Raw genomic sequence first — 17793 nt, 5'->3', positions numbered from 1 at the left:
GTACTAGCATCTTTAACTATATTGATTATTCTTTCAATAATCATAATTTTTTTCATAACACATCCAAGTTTCATATTACTATGTTATTTTGATAGCAAAAAATGTAAAGGAAGATTTAAACCAATTCAGGTATACAGACCTTTACCAATGTCTGCATGTAAAGAAATAGAAGAATTTTATCAAACGTAAAATTCCTATCAAAACTTGCATGCAGTTTTGATGGGACACATATACTGTGTCATAGATGGCACAGTATATGTGAAGGATGTAAATGCAGTAAGTGGGGGAAAATGTACAATAAAAATGTAAAGGAAATAGTGATTCTTGAGTAGATTATCAGTTGAATACCCAAAATGACTGCAGATCAAAAAGTATTGTTATGTTGAATGAGAACAAGAAAGAGAAAACATAAAAGAAATATGGCAAAAAGTGGCCTTAAGAAAGTAAATCTTAAAATATTTTAAGAACAGGAATTAGAAAAAAGTATTTTGGCAAAGAATCTGGAAAACAAAAATATAAATGAAAGTGATGTCTAGCAGTAATGAATAAGAAAATTATTGAAAATGTTAATGATTTGAGGGGAGGATTGAATAGAGGTGATGAGAAAGAAGAAGAAGCATCCCAGCAACAATAGAAAGACTAATGGAAAAGAGAAAGCTAATGAAAAGGAAGAAGAAAGATTGATTTTATAGAAACATCCAAAATGATAAAAAGTTGTAAAATGAGTGTTCGAGTAAAAAGAAAATTGATCTGGTGGAAAAAACCTTGATGGATGGCACAGAGTATTAAAGATAATTACAAACAAGATTTCTTCTGAATTAGAACTAGATATTTTAGTTAAATAAATTGGATTCAGAAGAAGCTTCTGGACCTTAGGTAACATTTTGATAATATAGCAATTAAAAAGTAAAGAAACGCATAAATTCCCATTGTTTTATTGAAATTAATCTTTTTAACATTCATATTACTTCTCTGTACTGTTAAATTATACTGTCACGAGAGCCAGACTCTATCTCCTTCTTGAAACCTCAACAAATTTGCCTGATAGTCATATCTTGCTTTCATGCAGTCGCTGGCCACTTTATATGTTATCAAGCATAATGATGTACTTTGTGAGATGACTTACCATTTCTACTGTGTACTGTATTGAAGGTTGCTGTTTCCCAGTTGGTGGACTGAAAAGGAAGTCACATAGTAACTTCAACTCTCTTCCGAAGGTTATTTTGGCACGTGTAATGCCGGTGGCTTCATGTTGTGTAAGCCTTTATAAAAAGAGATAGTCTCTTGTCCTAATCACGCCGATTAACTGAAATGACCTTTCTTAGGTTTAGTTTTGATGTAGTGTCTACTGTGCCATCTAACTGCAGCTGAAGCAATATAGTTATCATTTTTCATATACCAAAATGCTCAAAAACCTCTTACAAAAGACGAGATTCAAAGTTCTACTCTTGGTCACTGTATTCTTCTCAGTACCCCAAAATGACAGAAGAATTCATTCACCAGAGCATCTGCTGTTCATGGTGGTTTGATAAACCAAGCTTTCTGGCCATTTAGTGAAGTAATCCATGGTCACTAGCAAATACTCATTTCCTCCAGCCTGACCAGGGAAGATTCAGAAATATCAATAGCAATGTATCTGAATGATGCTGCTACACTGTACTATTGCATGTGGACTCAACTCCGCAGTCTAGGTCTTCGACTAGCTGCACTTTTGTCACAAAGCTTACACCAATTCTCAGTGCCTTCTCGCAAATGAAGCCAGCAATAGTGTTTTCACACCTTGTCCAACATTTATTGATGCCTAAGTGTACTGTTTGGGAGTACAAGTTTTAGAATGAACTGTTTTCCATCTACGAACTCCCATTCCTTGTAGAAAACGCCATCCTTTACTTACCAGAGAATTCCATTGTGCTCAATGACTTTTGTATTCCAGGCTTCAGTCACTGATCTCTGAAAATATGAAATCAGTGATCATCATCTAAGTGCACAGCAACTTGCCAGTATCCACTCTTCAAATCTAGCATAGAGTACCACCTTGCACCTTGATGCATATCTAGATTATCATCAATTCATGATAGAGGAAGCAGTCCTTCTTCGTAACATCATTCAGTCTTCCATAATCCACGCAGAATTGCAGTTCACCATACTTCTTGACTTGAACAACAGGAGAACTGTTACAAATTTTGATTCCTCTATCTGTCATATCCTTCACCATCTTGTTGACTTCATTTTGTTTTGCTAAGAAGTTGTCTCCATGGTGGTTGAGATTGGTTGGGCGTCTCCCATACGATTGCATTCATATACCTTATTTGTATTGCCGTAGTCATCTCTGGTCTTCAACCTCTAATGCAGCACTAGTGTCTGAATTAATGTTTGTAGGTGCTCATTCATTCATCCCACTTCTTACACCAGTGTCATGTGTTTGCAATCAACAATGATATTGAGAGATTACGTACATAAAAGATTCCCTATAAATACAATTTATTACTCTCAAATACGTAAAAATAATAGATAATAGTAATTCAAATTAAAAATAAATCGATTTAATAACAGATTATAAATACTAAAATACACTAAGATTTACTAAAAACTTTTTAATGACTAATAAAACTAATATTGAATTCACAATAAGTTAACAGTAGAAAAATTTTTAATTTATACAATTAGCTTCTTGCAAGCATTATTTAATTTTACTGTTTACAAAAGAATTACCCTACACACTTTATGAATAAATGGAACCCTGTTAACAAATAACTCACCAAACAGCTTCTTGTTTTCAACCACTGTCCAAAATGGAATACTCATGACACATTCTTCACTCATTGTTATGAAACATTTAGTTATCACACTCTGGACTGAACTCAAACTTGAAAAACTACTAACTGTCTCTCTGCTGGTCTCTGGCTGTATGTATACTCTTGGCCTGCAAAACTAGTACCTGACCCATGCGTTTGATTGTTCAAGCGTAATAATTTTTATTGTCTGCACCTTCTACACTTTTCTGTCCTTTTTTAGAAAGAATCCCTATCGATTACTTCTTTATTTTCTCTCTCTTTCTGGAAGAAACATATACTGGCTCCATTACAATATTTTCACTTCTATTGGTATAAACCACCCAGTATGGAATATTGAGATAAGACACCTTAATTTTATCATGAAACTACTTATTTTAGCATTTTTAATAAGCAGTTTAATGTAAATATTCCAATCATAATTGAGAATACAGGTCCAAAGAAAGTACTTTCATGATAAAATTATATGTCTTATCTCAATATTCTGTACTAGGTGCTTTATATTAATAGAATTTCAAATATAATTTCCCCTTAGTATTGTTTACCTAGACTATGATTAAACTTTAGACAGCATACATGATTAAAACATTGAATAGCAAAAAAATAAGAAACATATGTAAGGATATTACATAATTTTACTCTAAATTGATTACTGAATTTGTGGTAAGAAGAGAGCTAAAACAGGGTGACTATGGAAATTACTTCATTTTAAAAAAGGGCTTGGTTATCGATTGTTCAAAAACACTGTCAATTTGAAAACAGCAATATTAACCCTTCCTATCAAATGACATGCAGTGCACGTTGCAGTCAAATACTAGACTGATATCAGATGACGCATGTTGCCTGATTTAATTGTTTTTCAATTTTACCAACAGATTTCATTAGTCGTATCTTTCTATGATGTTTTATATTCTATGCTCTGTGTAATTCATGTGTTCTCCACGTTCATAAAATTACAGTAGCTGTGCATTTCTTATTCTACATGTGAGTTTCTTACTGGTGCAGCTTGTAGGTTATGTATGTTTGTTTACAATGGCGTCGTGTTCACATTCAGTTGCTGGTAGTGGAAACAGTGATAATTCAGAGGAATTTATTCATAATACAAGGCAAGTTTTTTTTTTAAAGTAAGTACCGTTCTGAAATTCCGCCGCTGCTATGCTGCAGTCGGCATTCCACACATGCGCACTGTGTACTGACATCTGTTGGCAAGCCACAAATGCCATTACAAAAATATTCGACTGTTTACATTTGTTTCTGAGTATTTAAAATGCCTCCATTGATCAAGAATCCTGTCGACTGTGAAATACGTGGTGAAATTCATTTTCTTAGTGTTAAAAGCGTGAAAGCAGCTGAAATTCATCGTCAGATCAATGAAGTGTATCGAGAAAACATTATGAGTGATGGAATGTTACAAAAATGAGTTAGAGCTTTTAAAGATGGCTTCCAGAATGTTCATGTTGAGAAACAGAATGGATGACCTGTCATTACTGAAGATTTGGTGGAGAAAGTTGACAAAAAAGTGAGAGAGAACAGACACTTTAAGATTTCTTTGCTATCTGAAGAGTTTCCTGAAGTTTCAAGAAGTGTTGTCTATGAAATTGTGACTGAACGCTTAAATTATCAACGATGATGGTGTCAAAGCGATCATGTTGCATTGGGTAAAGTCAGGCAGCAGACTTCTATGACGACGATGTTCAAAAGTTGTGTGCACAATATCACAAGTGCCTTAATATAGGTGGTAATTATGTATAAAGGTAGATTAAATTACAGGCTTTCACGTAAAAATAAAATGTAAAGAATAGTGTACTTGTTTTTTTTTTAATTTCAAAACGGTACTTTAAAAACTTGCCTTGTATTGTGTATAATAGCGAATCTGATAAAGAAATAAATGAAAGTGCTGAATTATTAGATGAATCAGAAAAATCTGTAACTATTGAAAGTAAATCTTCAGATGACAAACCTGTTCAACATGGTGATCGTAAAATTACTTACTGGTAATGGATCGTACAAATTTGCCATTTACTGAAGATGTACCATTTCCTGGTAATTAAAGTTTGAATAATATAATTAGTAGAATAGTTTTACAGAATTAGATGTTTTTTTTTTTACTTTTTTGTCTGATGATTTTTGGGAGATGGTAGCACATGAAACCAATGTTTATGCTGCTAGTAAACTGAATGATGGTGCTTGGAAAAATGTCAGTGTGGATGAGCTATTTCTTTGTGCATTCTAATGTCACAGCACAATAGATTTAATTTGAACAACTACTGGACAAAAACAATAGTAATTTGTTCCCCTATTTTTAGTGAAACTATGCCAAATGATAGGTTTAAACTTATTTCAAGGTATTTTTAATTTCTCATCAATAAATACTGAAGATAATTGAATGCGAAAAATTCAGACAGTAATTGATTATTTATTCCACAAACTTCAATTTATATTGATGAAAGCTGTATGACATTTTGTGGTCAGCTTCCCTTTGTCCAGTTCAATCCCAGTAAACCAGCACATTTTGGCATAAAAATTTATAAACTTTGTGATTCTTTAGTTATTGTTACAATTTCAAAGTATATGTAGGAAAGAAGAACAGAAATGCAGGAGGGAATGTAAATTTAGTAGACAGTGAACAGGTCATCTTAGTTCAAGTTTGTTGGGTGAGGGAAGAGTGATATTCATGGACAATTGATACAGCTCTCCTTTGTTGTACAGAACCTTGTTAGATCATAACCTATGCTGTAGGGACAGTCAGAAAAAACAGAAAATTTGTTTCAAGAGAATTATATTTTACGAGATTAGGTAATGGGGAATTTACGTTTAGATCTTGTAACAATATACTAAGTTTGAAGTTGCAAAATCGGAAGTCAGTATTTATGATTTCAACTCTGCACTCTTCTCCCGATTATGTTGAAATAACCGCTCAAAGAGGGTTGAAATTTTTAAGCTAAATGTGATTAATGATTATAATCAATTTACGTGTGGGTTTGCTGAAGAGGATGAAAATTCGAATAGCTTTCCAGTAATGAGACGATATAGTAAGGGATATAAAAAAATTTTTTTTTTTTTCTCTTAGTTGTAATTATATAATTCCAGTGTTATTCACAAACTGAAAACTGGAAAAACAAAAACTATTTCTGAATTAATAGAATGTTAAAAAATAAAATTAATAATAAATAATATAAAATGTGATGATTCCTGATAACTATAATGTAATAGGTAGGCCTCTGCTTTTGGAAACACACCAACACACCCTCAAGCAAAACGTTTGGGTCATTTTATTGAAAAAATTCTTACAACTTCTAAAGCAAGAAATGCTAGAAGCTGTAAAGTCTGTACAGCAAACAAAAAAAGATCACATTATGGTGTTAATTATTTTGAGCTGTACCATACTACATCAAAGTACTAATTATTTTTTTTAGCAGTCTGTAAATACTGAATGTATATAGTGTAAATAACAAAATTCAGTATATAGTGCATGTGAACAATGAATAATGATTGGTGATATATGGATTTAATAGTTCTGGTAAGTAAACAACGTCTTATGCTTTCTTTGCATGTCAAACGTAGAAATTAATTCAGTCAGGTGGGTTATGTTTTGTTGTTGTAAAATTCAGACAGGAATGGATTAAACTGGTTAAAACCGCAGTTGATATATAATATGAAAGTATGTTCAAAAGCTTCTTTTTAAATCTTAGAAAAATACTGAGGTTGATGTAGAAAAATAAAGTAAACAGATTAAAAATATAAATAGACAAATAAATAATACATAATTAAATTTTTATTCTTTTTCTTTTTTTCAACCTACCATCTTATTTTTGAGATACGTCTTTCATTTTTTTTAAAGCAATTGTAGAGATGGAACTTAAAAAAAAATTGAATATTATGATACATCTAGAATGGTATACAGGATTAAAACATAGATTATAAATAGTGATTTGGTTAATAAAATGCAAGTAACCATTAGGAATATAATAAGAATGATATCATGTATCAGAAGGAAAGATAGAAATGCTAAAGAATGGATTCAAAAATAAAGAAATAAACAGGAAATAATGTAGGAAATGAATGTAGAGTAAAAACTAAGAATAAATTAGAAAATGTAAATTGTATAAATGTTATGTAATGTTGATGTTAATGTTAAAAATAAATATAGATTATTAATACATTTGCAATATATATAGATAAATTTGCAAAAATTAATAGTCCTTACTAAACAACAAATGTAAAACATCTGAAGTGAAAAAGTTAGTAGCAAAAACAAACAAATCTATAGTAAAAATGTGCATTCAGTTATAGTAAGATATATAACTTTCAGCATCTTATCAATATTAAACCTCAGTAATAAAATAATTAATCATATTTATCAATAATAAATTTAAAGATAGATTACATGGAAATTATCAGCTACATGAATTTATAACATTTAGAAAATAAATCGTCAATCATTGTAAAGATTTTTAGAATTTTGTTTAGAAAGATTATCTTTTTTATAATTAAAGGGGGTAAATAAAACTAATAGTAAATATAGATGTACTTAAAATGGAATAAATATTTATAAATCTTAATCTTGAATCAGAATTCTGAATTAAATTAATTAATCTGTAAATTCCTACTTCACTCACAATTGCACCCAAGCTCATACAAAAACTTCTACGAAAACCTAAATTTTAATCATTAAAAATTCAAATGCAGTTCCTAGCACAGCTAATTCAACAGCTTCCTTTATATTTTTACCATGATTAATATTAGTTACTCTTCCTGATTAGCACATTGAAAGTCTTACTTTTGTTAAGTTAAATAAGATTTGTTCAATGAATGAATTTTTTGAACTATTGATTTATAAATATTCCTTTATGACAAAATCATCATTCTTCAGAAGAGCTTTATTTATAATTTGTGTTTTTTAGAAACCAGATGATGCATCAAAATACTACTCTATTGCTACTGATCTGGGAGTGTTTGGAGCTGCAATGGATTTAATTAGGCTCAATTTTAGTAAAAATCCAAAAGAATATAATCCAGTTCCGGATCTTGAAAAGGCTGCTAAGACATTTTTAGAGAAAGATAGATACTATCAGGCACTATCTCAAATTGCATCTTATTATTTGTTTCACAGAAATAATATACCAGAAGCTTGGAAAAATGTTAAAAAAATCTCTGCTTCTGATCCAAATCATTCATCTTTAAGGGTAATTATTTTTTAATATCATTACTACGGTGGATATTAACATGTATATTTATTTATTAACCGTGATAATTGCATTATTTACCATTTTCTTCTCTAGAGAAATGTGATGCCTTTTATCTGTTACAAGCCTACAAAGTCTGTTCAAAAGTTAGCAAAACTTTTTTCTAAAAAAAATTTACTGATTATTTATGGTATTGTACAATTAATGTTTTTCAACCAACTACACATTCCAACTATCTCTATAAGAACCAGTGAAAAAAGATTGGTTATTTTTTGAATAGATCTGTTATATTTGTTACTTGTTTGTTACTCTTTGTTTCACAAGATATACGAGGTCTGTTCCATAAATAACTGAATAGTTTTTATTACCTCCCAATGGAGATATATATTTAGTGATGTGTGGTTGGCAGCATTGTGTTTCACATAGCCTCCTCTGTAACCACTTTTTCTTAGATCCTTGATATCTCGTTCTGTTTTCATGTTATTGCTGTTTGAGTGTAACATGATTAAGTGATTTTTGTAATGTGCGATTTTCAGGAGCAACAATACAATGTAAAATTTTATTGGAATAACTATAGAATTCAATGTAGAATTTTGCTGGAATTTTTAACTGTGATAAACTTTCACAAAAACATTACAACTTTTGAAACAAGCTTACGGAGATGTTGCTCTGAGTTGTAGGTAATGTTACAAATGTTTTTACAATTTAAAAGTGGTTGTCAGTCAATTGAAGATGATCGTCAGCCAGGAAAGCCTTCGACTTCAACTGATGATGATACCCACATTCAGATAATCATTGGTCTAGTGCATGCAAATCACCAATTGATTGTCAGAGAACTTGCAGAGATTAGCATCTCAGTTGTATCATGTTATGATTTTGATTGAAAAATTAAACATGCATCGAGTTGCAGCAAAATTTGTTCCTCATTTGATGACCAAACAACTGAAAGAACATTGAGTGGACGGTTGTCAGCAACTTCTTTAACAAACCAATGACAATGAAACATTCATGCAAAGGATCATAATGGGAGACGTAAGTTGGGTTTACGACTACAACATACGAGACAAAAGTTCAGTCATCACAACGGATTGGCAAAGTATCTCCACACCCCAAGAAAGCACATCAGTCTCAATCCAGTGTCAAAGTGATGCTCTCTGTTTTTTTTATTTTTAATTCTTGCCTCAAGGTAAAACAGTAAACCGTTTCACTATCAAGGCTTTTTATAACAGTTAGATGAAAAGGTAGTAGTAATACAGATGCCAAAATGGAAGATGACTGATAGTCATCTTGCATTGTGTTATCAACAGAATTGAGCTCACGGAGCTCAAAAATGATAACAAATCGGTGTCATTCTATCCCCTAAGATAGTAACACAATAGTTTTACCCCTCCCAAAGGTTCCTCTATTTCTAGCATTTTTTTAATTCCAGTAACCTTATTTTTACACACACAAGAAAGGTCCACATCTTAATAACTTCAACATCATGAAATATATAAACATTCAGTAATAATATACACATTAAGAGATGTTTTAAATATAAGACAATTTTTGACCAGATTTTAAATGTAGGGTTAGAAACTTATAGCCAAATTTACTCAACTCAAACTACAGTTTTAAGCATCATTTTTAACATTGCTGCTTCTGCTACTGGTCCTGTATGTTACTACTCTCATCTGTTGTTGTCAGTTAACAAATTGTTTATGCTTCAATACAGTATACTTTTTTGTTGTTGGCAGTTGTATTTTTTAAATTCCTTATTTGATTGAAGAAAAGGTTGAAACTTATTAGAAACTAGAAAGTAGAAACTTATGTGCATTTTGGATCCTTTCAAGAAACACATAAAGATATTCCCAGAAAAAATTTCCGAATGCCATATCCCCCAGCAAAGAGTAGCATACACAATTTGGTTAAAACATGGTTGTTTCAAATTCAAAACAAAATAGGCAACCTTCCATTAGGATTACAGGGGCCAAAGTTGATATTCCAGGAATTTCTGTCTATCTGAAAAAGTCTATATGTAAGTTATCGCCACAAAACTGCGTAAACTGCCAATCTTGCTGATAGATTGTTTTCATGATTTAAATTTAAAACTTGATATCATGACATAACTGTACAACATGTTACGTATGCGTCTAAAAACATTGCAGATAGACACATAAATGCTGAATTTCATGTCAGACAAGGCATGGTTTCATTTATTCCAGCATGTTAATTTCTAAACATCGTGTTCTGGATATCTAAAAATCCTCACCAGATGTGTTTGAATGTTCTCTTCACAATGAGAAATCTATGAATGGTGTGGTTTTGGTAGTAGTTTAGCGGAGCCAATATTTTTGACTAAACTTTCAATACAGAAGTGTACCGTACAATTTTCAAAGAATTCTATGCTAATTGACTGCAGTATGGCTTCTTCCAACAAGAATGAGAAATGTGTTGCACATCAAATGCATTATTCTTTAGCATGCATTAAGCAGGTTTTGCAGAACATATTATATATCTAATATATTTTAAGGATAGAGTTTGTGAATCAAACCCCCACACTATTGATGAACTGAAGGTGAATATTCAAGAAGAAATTGACAACAAGAGATTGACAATGTTTTGCATCTGATGCACTCAATACAATCGTGAAGCACAAATGTACATTGATACAGGGCTGACTTTGAGCATCTTTTATAAAAGTATGGTAAATATGTAAACTTTGCTAATATAAATACAGAATATAAGTTAATTTACATTTTCATTCATAAAATGTTACCTGTCACAAGTTTGTTTAGTTTGTAGCAGTTCGGTTTTAAGTTCCTCTCGGTATATACATACCTGCCTCATTAAACTAACCATTATCAATAACATAACATCAACTAACACCAGAGTGGAAGCAGCACTGATCACTGAAGATAGTCACAGAAAAGATTGAAAACATTTTGAAGTTATTAAAAGTATTTTCTTATAAAATTGGTTCAGTTTTTTGTTTCAAAAATTGTAAGCTTTAAATAACCTTCATTGTCAAACCATCATGAATAAAGAAAGTAGAAATAATTGATTACTACTTCTAGTAAATACATAAAAGACCTATTTAACTATCTGGCAAAAAGATTTTCTGAAAATTTAATACAGCCATGAAACCAATCCTTATAAATTTATATAAAGTTCAAAATATAGTGAAAATGAACTATAACCCTAAGCGTACTAAAATTTTCCTAAAAGGAAAACAAAACTGATCTCCCAGCTTAAAATAAAATTGCACACAGTTGTACAAAGGAATTTTTATTTTACTACTCTTATCCTCTCGCATGTATGCAACAAATTCTTGAAAGGATACATTGTTCATCAAATTGTTATAGTAAATAAGTGTAGAAAATACAAATGTATAAAACCTTAAATCAGGTTTAAAATTTTAAATTGTCAGCAGAGAAAACAGTGCCTTTCACATTCCCTGTTTTAGAAGGGATTCTAAAACCTTAGGTATTATATAAATTAAATATAAAACCTTTTATGAATGTCTGTAACATAATAGATTAGTGTTACCTATCCATGTGCAAACTATTCAACATGTGCTTGATAGAATGTGTTCTTCTTTAACAGGTAGTAAATGAGATGTCAAAAATAGGAAGGAAAGTTTATCATTCATAGCAAGTAGACAATAGTAGAAGTTATGAAATTTGTATTATTTATTTAAACAGCTGTTCTTTGAGGCTCTGAGGTTATTACTACGCATATACCATAAATTCATTATTGTATAAAACAAAAATTTTTTTTCATATAAAATACTCTGTTGTATGAATTTTTAGATTACTATCACACTAAGTTTTATAAAAATTATGTGGATGAATAATGGGGGTTTACGTATCTCACTTTAGTAAATTTAAAAAAACTGATTCCTTATATTTTGTAAAAAAAAAATTTAATTATAATCCTGTAATGTTTGGGATATTTAATGAAGTTTTTTTTTTAAAGAAGGACATATGTGTAGATGTTTATTAGTTTATGAAGTGATAGTCTGCATGTATCTAATGTTACATCTTACAATATAGAAGTGAATTTTTTGATTTCAAGGATGGCCCGTAGACAACCATATAAGCATATTTAAATGTTACTAATAGATTTTGATCTGTTAACTACAGACAGGAAATTGTTTAATTTTTGTACCATTCTATCATCCTTCTAGAATAAATCATTTTTAAAAAATGTTGTTATTTTATCATCAAAACCAGTAAAGTTTTTTTTTTGTATAAAACTTTTATTTGTTTATGTTTAAAAAATAGTTTTCATGCATAGTATTGTTTTGTTAATGATTTAAACATAACATCAAGTATATTTTATCGGTTAATTTTAATAAATGAATCATCAAAGACTATTATTTGAACAGAAGTTTCCAATTGAGAGACAGTTTTTTATTCTTAGATCATCTTCAGTCTTATTTTATTAAAATAAGGTTATATTATGTGTTTTCTGTGTTTAGGTTGTCTAAAACATATTGAGAGTTTGGAGGTCAAAATTGAAAACACATATATACATGGTTATTGGAAAATAACATTATGAGACCACATGTGCACCATTTTTTTCAATTGCTGCCATTTTTTTTTCTAGCACACCATAAACTCGTCGCTGTAGAGAACTACTGCAGTTTCCGTTCAAAAGATGTTGGCACATGGTTTTCACAGGCCTCTTTTGAAACTAACTTAACACCATTCTAGGAGTTCTACAAAGACCGAAACAAATGATGGTCTGACGATGCCAGGTTTGGGCTATTTGGTGGATGGATTAAAACCTCCCAGTCATATTCTCTCAATCTAACTGGTCATTAAAGATGTATGCAATCTGGCATTATCAGCGCAACACACAACACCCTTTCTGTTGACCAGTTCAGGCTGTTTATTTTAAATTGCTAGGTGCAGTCACTAATCATCAACATCGTAGGTCTGAGTTTATCATTCTGCCTAGCAACAGCAGCTTGTGATGCACAATGTCTTTCCAATCCCACCAAACACATAGCGTAACCTTCCTGGGCATTAGTATGGGTTTTGCCACAGATCCTAGAGCTTTTAATCGCCTTAACCACAACCTTTTTCACAGATTGTTGATCATAGGTTATCTACTTTTCATCACTCTCAATCAATCGCTTCAGAAATGGCTTGATTTCATTACATTTCAGTTAGAGATTTCCAGAAAGAAATTCGATCAATAAATTTTTCTGATTTAGATCATGTGGCACCCAAATGTTGAACTTCTTTTTGTATTCAGCTTTCCCAAAATGGTTAAATGCTGTTTGCTAATAGATGTTTAGGTCATTGGCAATGTCATGACTACTTACATGCCAGCCTTCCTTGATTTTTGCCATAATATGCTAACGCTATATTGTGCGCAAAAGGCTCAATACTTTTTAGACTACCTATAATTATTTTTGTGTGTATTATTATTAATAATTGAAAAAAGACAAATTTTATTGTTTTGAAAATTGTTCTAGGAATTTTGAGTTAATAAAATAGTAACAGCCTACCTCTGTTCCTTTCCAACAAAGGCAGAACAGAATTGTGCATTTTATTTTTATTTGTTTTTTTGTTTACAGACTCATAAGTCAATTACTCTCAGAATGAATTTTCCTTGTGACATGTGTGAAGTTATGTTAGATGACATAAAACTAAAAATTGCCCAAAAAAAGTATGAAACAGAACTTGAGAAAGAGAGTTTAATTAACATTGGTATTCAGTTACGAAAATTGTGCCCAGATTCTCATAAAACATATTACTCCTTTTTGAGATATAAAATATTAGATGAGTCAAGGGCATTAACTGAAGGATTGAAAAAAAACAAAAATAAATCAAGAAGGAAGAAAACTGTGAACAAAGGATGGAAAAACAAAAATAAAATTTCTGAAGCTAATAAGTCAGCACGAAATCCAAATTTGCAGTTTTGTAATAGGAATAGGAGTAAAAGTAACAAAGTTGAAGGCAAAACACAAAACACTAGCAAAGAAAGAAGATTCTGGAGAGCTAGTAGCAATAATGATTTAAACAGAGATGAAGAAAGAACCCAAAACACTAGCCAAGAAAGAAGATCCTGGAGAGGTAGTACCAATTATAATTTAAACAGAGATGGAAAAAAAAGAACCCAAAGCAATAATGCCAAGAAATCCCAAAGTACTAGCTGTAGTCACACAGTTGCAGATTTTTCATTAACACTGTCAGAAAATGCTGCTTCTAAATGGCAACGAGGTTGCAAAGGATCACCTTATAGTTCTTTAGAATCGCTGTGGTATGGACCTAATTATAAACCAAGATCAAAAAGCTTAAGTGATGTAATCAAAAATCCTAATAAAAGTCAATTATCAAGATATTCAGAAAAAGTGGTAGTAGCTCACACAATAAAAAAATTAAACATTCTCAAAGATTTCATGACAGAAATTTCAGAAGCCAGAGTTTAGATCATCAGTCTAACAGACCTGGTAGTAAAAGTTCAACAATGGACTCATTTAATCCTCTAAGTTTTAGTGCAGTACAAAACAAAAAATCATCAAACAGTCTACCAACATCTTGCAGTTCAAGTGTTGAAAGTCTCTGTGCCATCTTCTATCCAAAATTTGGAAAGCAGAACTCAGTTAAACAGTCAATAGATGAAGAATTTGAGTTGAGAAATCCTCATAAATAATCTTCTGTATATATAGTGAAAATCAAAAGAATGTCTGTTTTTTTAATCCTAATAGATTTAAGAATTTTTTTTCTTACCAAAATGAGAAAAAATTTATAAAGATAATCAGAAGAATTTACTAAAAAAATGTGTAATCAGAAAGTTAACAGAATATAAATTAAATCTGGTTTAACTTAATGAACAAATATTACTTAAAATTTGTTTGCTTATCAATTGGTGACATGTTTAACTTTTATTTGTGACATTTTAATGTAGTGAAATAACAATGTTCAATTTTATTTAGTGCAGTTACTGTTATCATTAATAAACAGATTTCATTAGACTTTATCATAATTATTAATATTTTCCCCGAAAAAATTGTGCTTGTTTGGTAGTCTATTATGTATTAGTGTTATATTATTTTGATGTTAAAAAGTTAATGAAAATGATTATATTTTACAAAGATATCACAAACTTTTTGAAGCAAGTTAATAATTTAAAGAAGTAAAAGGAGCCCAAAAAAACTTTGTTATAATATTTTAGACAATAATTCTCTAACTAGTAAGACATACTGAAAAAGTTTTGCTAACAAACCTTTTTACGTGATACGAAAACTGGGTAACAAACTTTATTTTTTGTTATAGACTAAATGAAATAAGTTAAATAAAATACTTTAAAAAATAAAAATTCTACCAAAATTAATAAGTAATTCTATGACTTAACAAAAATTCCTTCTACGGCTATGAAACTGGAAGGAAATTAAAGCTAAACAATTTCAAAAAGTACTACCTATTTTCATTTCCCACCATGACAATATCTTAAAAAATTAGTAAAAATAAAAGTTTAATATCACCTTATAAGAAGAGTAAAATAATTGTAAAGGTAAATGCAATTTGTTTTCAAATCAACTTATATTATGTTTTAATAAGTTTTTTCTTAAAATCTCAACTCAAGTGAGTGATTTCACCTCTCCTGTTTGAATGTTTTGCAATACAACTACACTTGTGTATGCATGCAATTTGCACAGATGAAGTAAGAATACCAAGTATTATTTCTATATGTAATTAAAAAGTAAGACAAAATAGAATTTCTTTATTGTATTTTATAATGAAGGAAATTAGTGATATTGCTGCTGATAAAAAACCTGTAGTGGCAATGTAATTTGGTTAGCTCTTACTATTGCATTGTTGTGGCCTAGTGTGATACATCTTGTTGAAATACTAACAGCATTTTTGTGTTAACAGTACATCCTCAATAGAAAATATATCTTCTAAAAATTGAGTAGACCATGCCCCCATTAGTTTTCATTTTTCTTTGTTTTTTAAAAAAACATAATTTTACAATTATTGGCAAAATAGAAGTATATTCTCTCAGTAACAAAATGACGTACTTTGACTACCTCTATGCATGAACAAAGATAGCCATGCAGAACATTGTTTTTTTTTAAAAAAAGTTATTTTGATGTTACAAAATTGTTTTTTTTTAAATAATTGTTATTTTTAATTCGGAAGTATGTATTATTTGTTGAAGAAAACTTTACATGTAAGTGTAGCAATGCAGTGGTGATGGACTGCTTCAGTGCAGAAACAGTTTTGATATTTCAGAAAGCTTTAAAAATTTACGATTGATTTCCCAGTTCTGAAGTGGCTCATTGTCACTTGAGGAAGAACCCGTTTGGGTTGCAATGTCCAGAACAGACTAAAATGTTCAGAAACTGCATTATGCCATCATATTTGAACATTGCAGAACAATTGACAAATTTGAGGAAATAATTGGAATTTTTTGGAGTTCATGCCAAAGAATCCTAAAATTTGAACAAGAGATGTGGTGTAGCAAAGTTTGTTCCACAACTGCTTTCTGATGTCCTGAGAGTGTGCCAGGAATTGAAAGAACAGGCACAAACTGACCTGGACTTTTTATGGTTGTGACTCTGAAACAAAATAACAGTCCAGCCAGTGGAAGAGAACTTCATCAGCCAGACCAAAACAGGTATTGCAAGTGAAATCAATTATGAAATCCATGACTTCACGTTGAATTTGTACCTCAGGGTACTACAGTGAACCAACACTATTATCTGCAATTCTGTAAGGTAGTGAGAAAAAACAACCTGAATTGTGGCGATCAGGGGACTAGCTGCTTCATCATGACAACTAGCCTGCCTCCACACAGCATTGAAGATCAACCAGTTTTTGATAAAAAAACTGCATGACATCATCTTATTTCCAAGAGTGAAGGAAATCAGGACATAGAAGATGCTTCATAAAATGAATGTAGTCACCAATGTATGAATTTTACACCTGCTTCCCTTGCATTCCCAAACAACGGAAGTCTTAGCTGTGGGCAACCAACCAAACAACTTCACAACAGGGAAGTTTATTTTTAATTTTGTCGGCACGCCCCCATCGCATAAGAATGTATCGGTTAGCAAGAAGATTCATGCCTTCTTAAAAACTTTACATGTAACGCTATACTGTACGACATAATATTCAAATACAACGAAGACTATCTTATGAAACTTTTTCCAAATTCGTGGGCGTAGCTCGGTTTCGTGGAAGACACAGGGACGAAAAAAAACGCAATATTTAGCCTAGTTATCTGCTTTGCTTTACCAGATAACCTTGTACTTTTTCGCTGATTTCAACCCTTCCCCTCGGCCATTTGATCGTGTTGCAAGCGTCGTCTAGGTCTTCAAGATGATGATTTGGAAAGTCGAGAGTTACAGCGTTCAAGTCCTAGTAAAGCCAGTTATTTTTACACGGATTTGAATACTAAATCGTGGATACCGGTGTTCTTTGGTGGTTGGGTTTCAATTAACCACACATCTCAGGAATGGTCGAACTGAGAATGTACACTTCATTTACACTCATACATATCATCCTCAGAAAAATTATCTAAACGGTAGTTACCGGAGGCTAAACAGGAAAAAAGAGATCTTCAAGATGAAAAAACTTTCATCCACCAAAATGCCGTTCTCTAATTGCATATCCGACATTCAGTAAATGAGATCTTTCGTTTAGCTTGAGTTCCTTATCACAGTCGGCCGCGATAAAAATTTTTAGTCCCCTATTTTACAAAAGCGTAATTTATTAGGTTAGACACGTGACACAACTGGACGTTTTCCATAGAATTTAGCGCCTACTCTTAATTAATTTCCACTTCCGTTAATTCCATACCCATGGCCTTATTAC

The 17793-nt window shown here is 31.2% G+C and overlaps 1 protein-coding gene across 3 annotated transcripts in view; it reads left to right on the top strand.

The window, feature by feature from the left end:
• LOC142321753 (uncharacterized) overlaps window positions 1–14948 on the top strand; it is a 57221-nt gene extending 42273 nt beyond the window's left edge. For 2 of the 3 annotated variants that reach the window (XM_075360108.1, XM_075360117.1), the window contains exons 7-8: window positions 7697–7978; window positions 13548–14948. In XM_075360108.1, coding sequence (XP_075216223.1) covers window positions 7697–7978; window positions 13548–14402 — 1137 coding nt within the window. In that variant the 3' untranslated portion in view covers window positions 14403–14948. The remainder of the gene's footprint in view (window positions 1–7696; window positions 7979–13547) is intronic. The other variant, XM_075360126.1, reaches the window with a different exon arrangement.
• The last annotated feature ends 2845 nt before the right edge of the window (window positions 14949–17793 follow it).

The sequence above is a fragment of the Lycorma delicatula genome, chromosome 1 (assembly GCF_047948215.1).
Source record: "Lycorma delicatula isolate Av1 chromosome 1, ASM4794821v1, whole genome shotgun sequence".
In the NCBI taxonomy this organism is placed as follows: Eukaryota; Metazoa; Arthropoda; class Insecta; order Hemiptera; family Fulgoridae; genus Lycorma; species Lycorma delicatula.
Note: the sequence above shows the minus strand (reverse complement) of the source record. Positions and strands in the feature narration are given on the sequence as shown.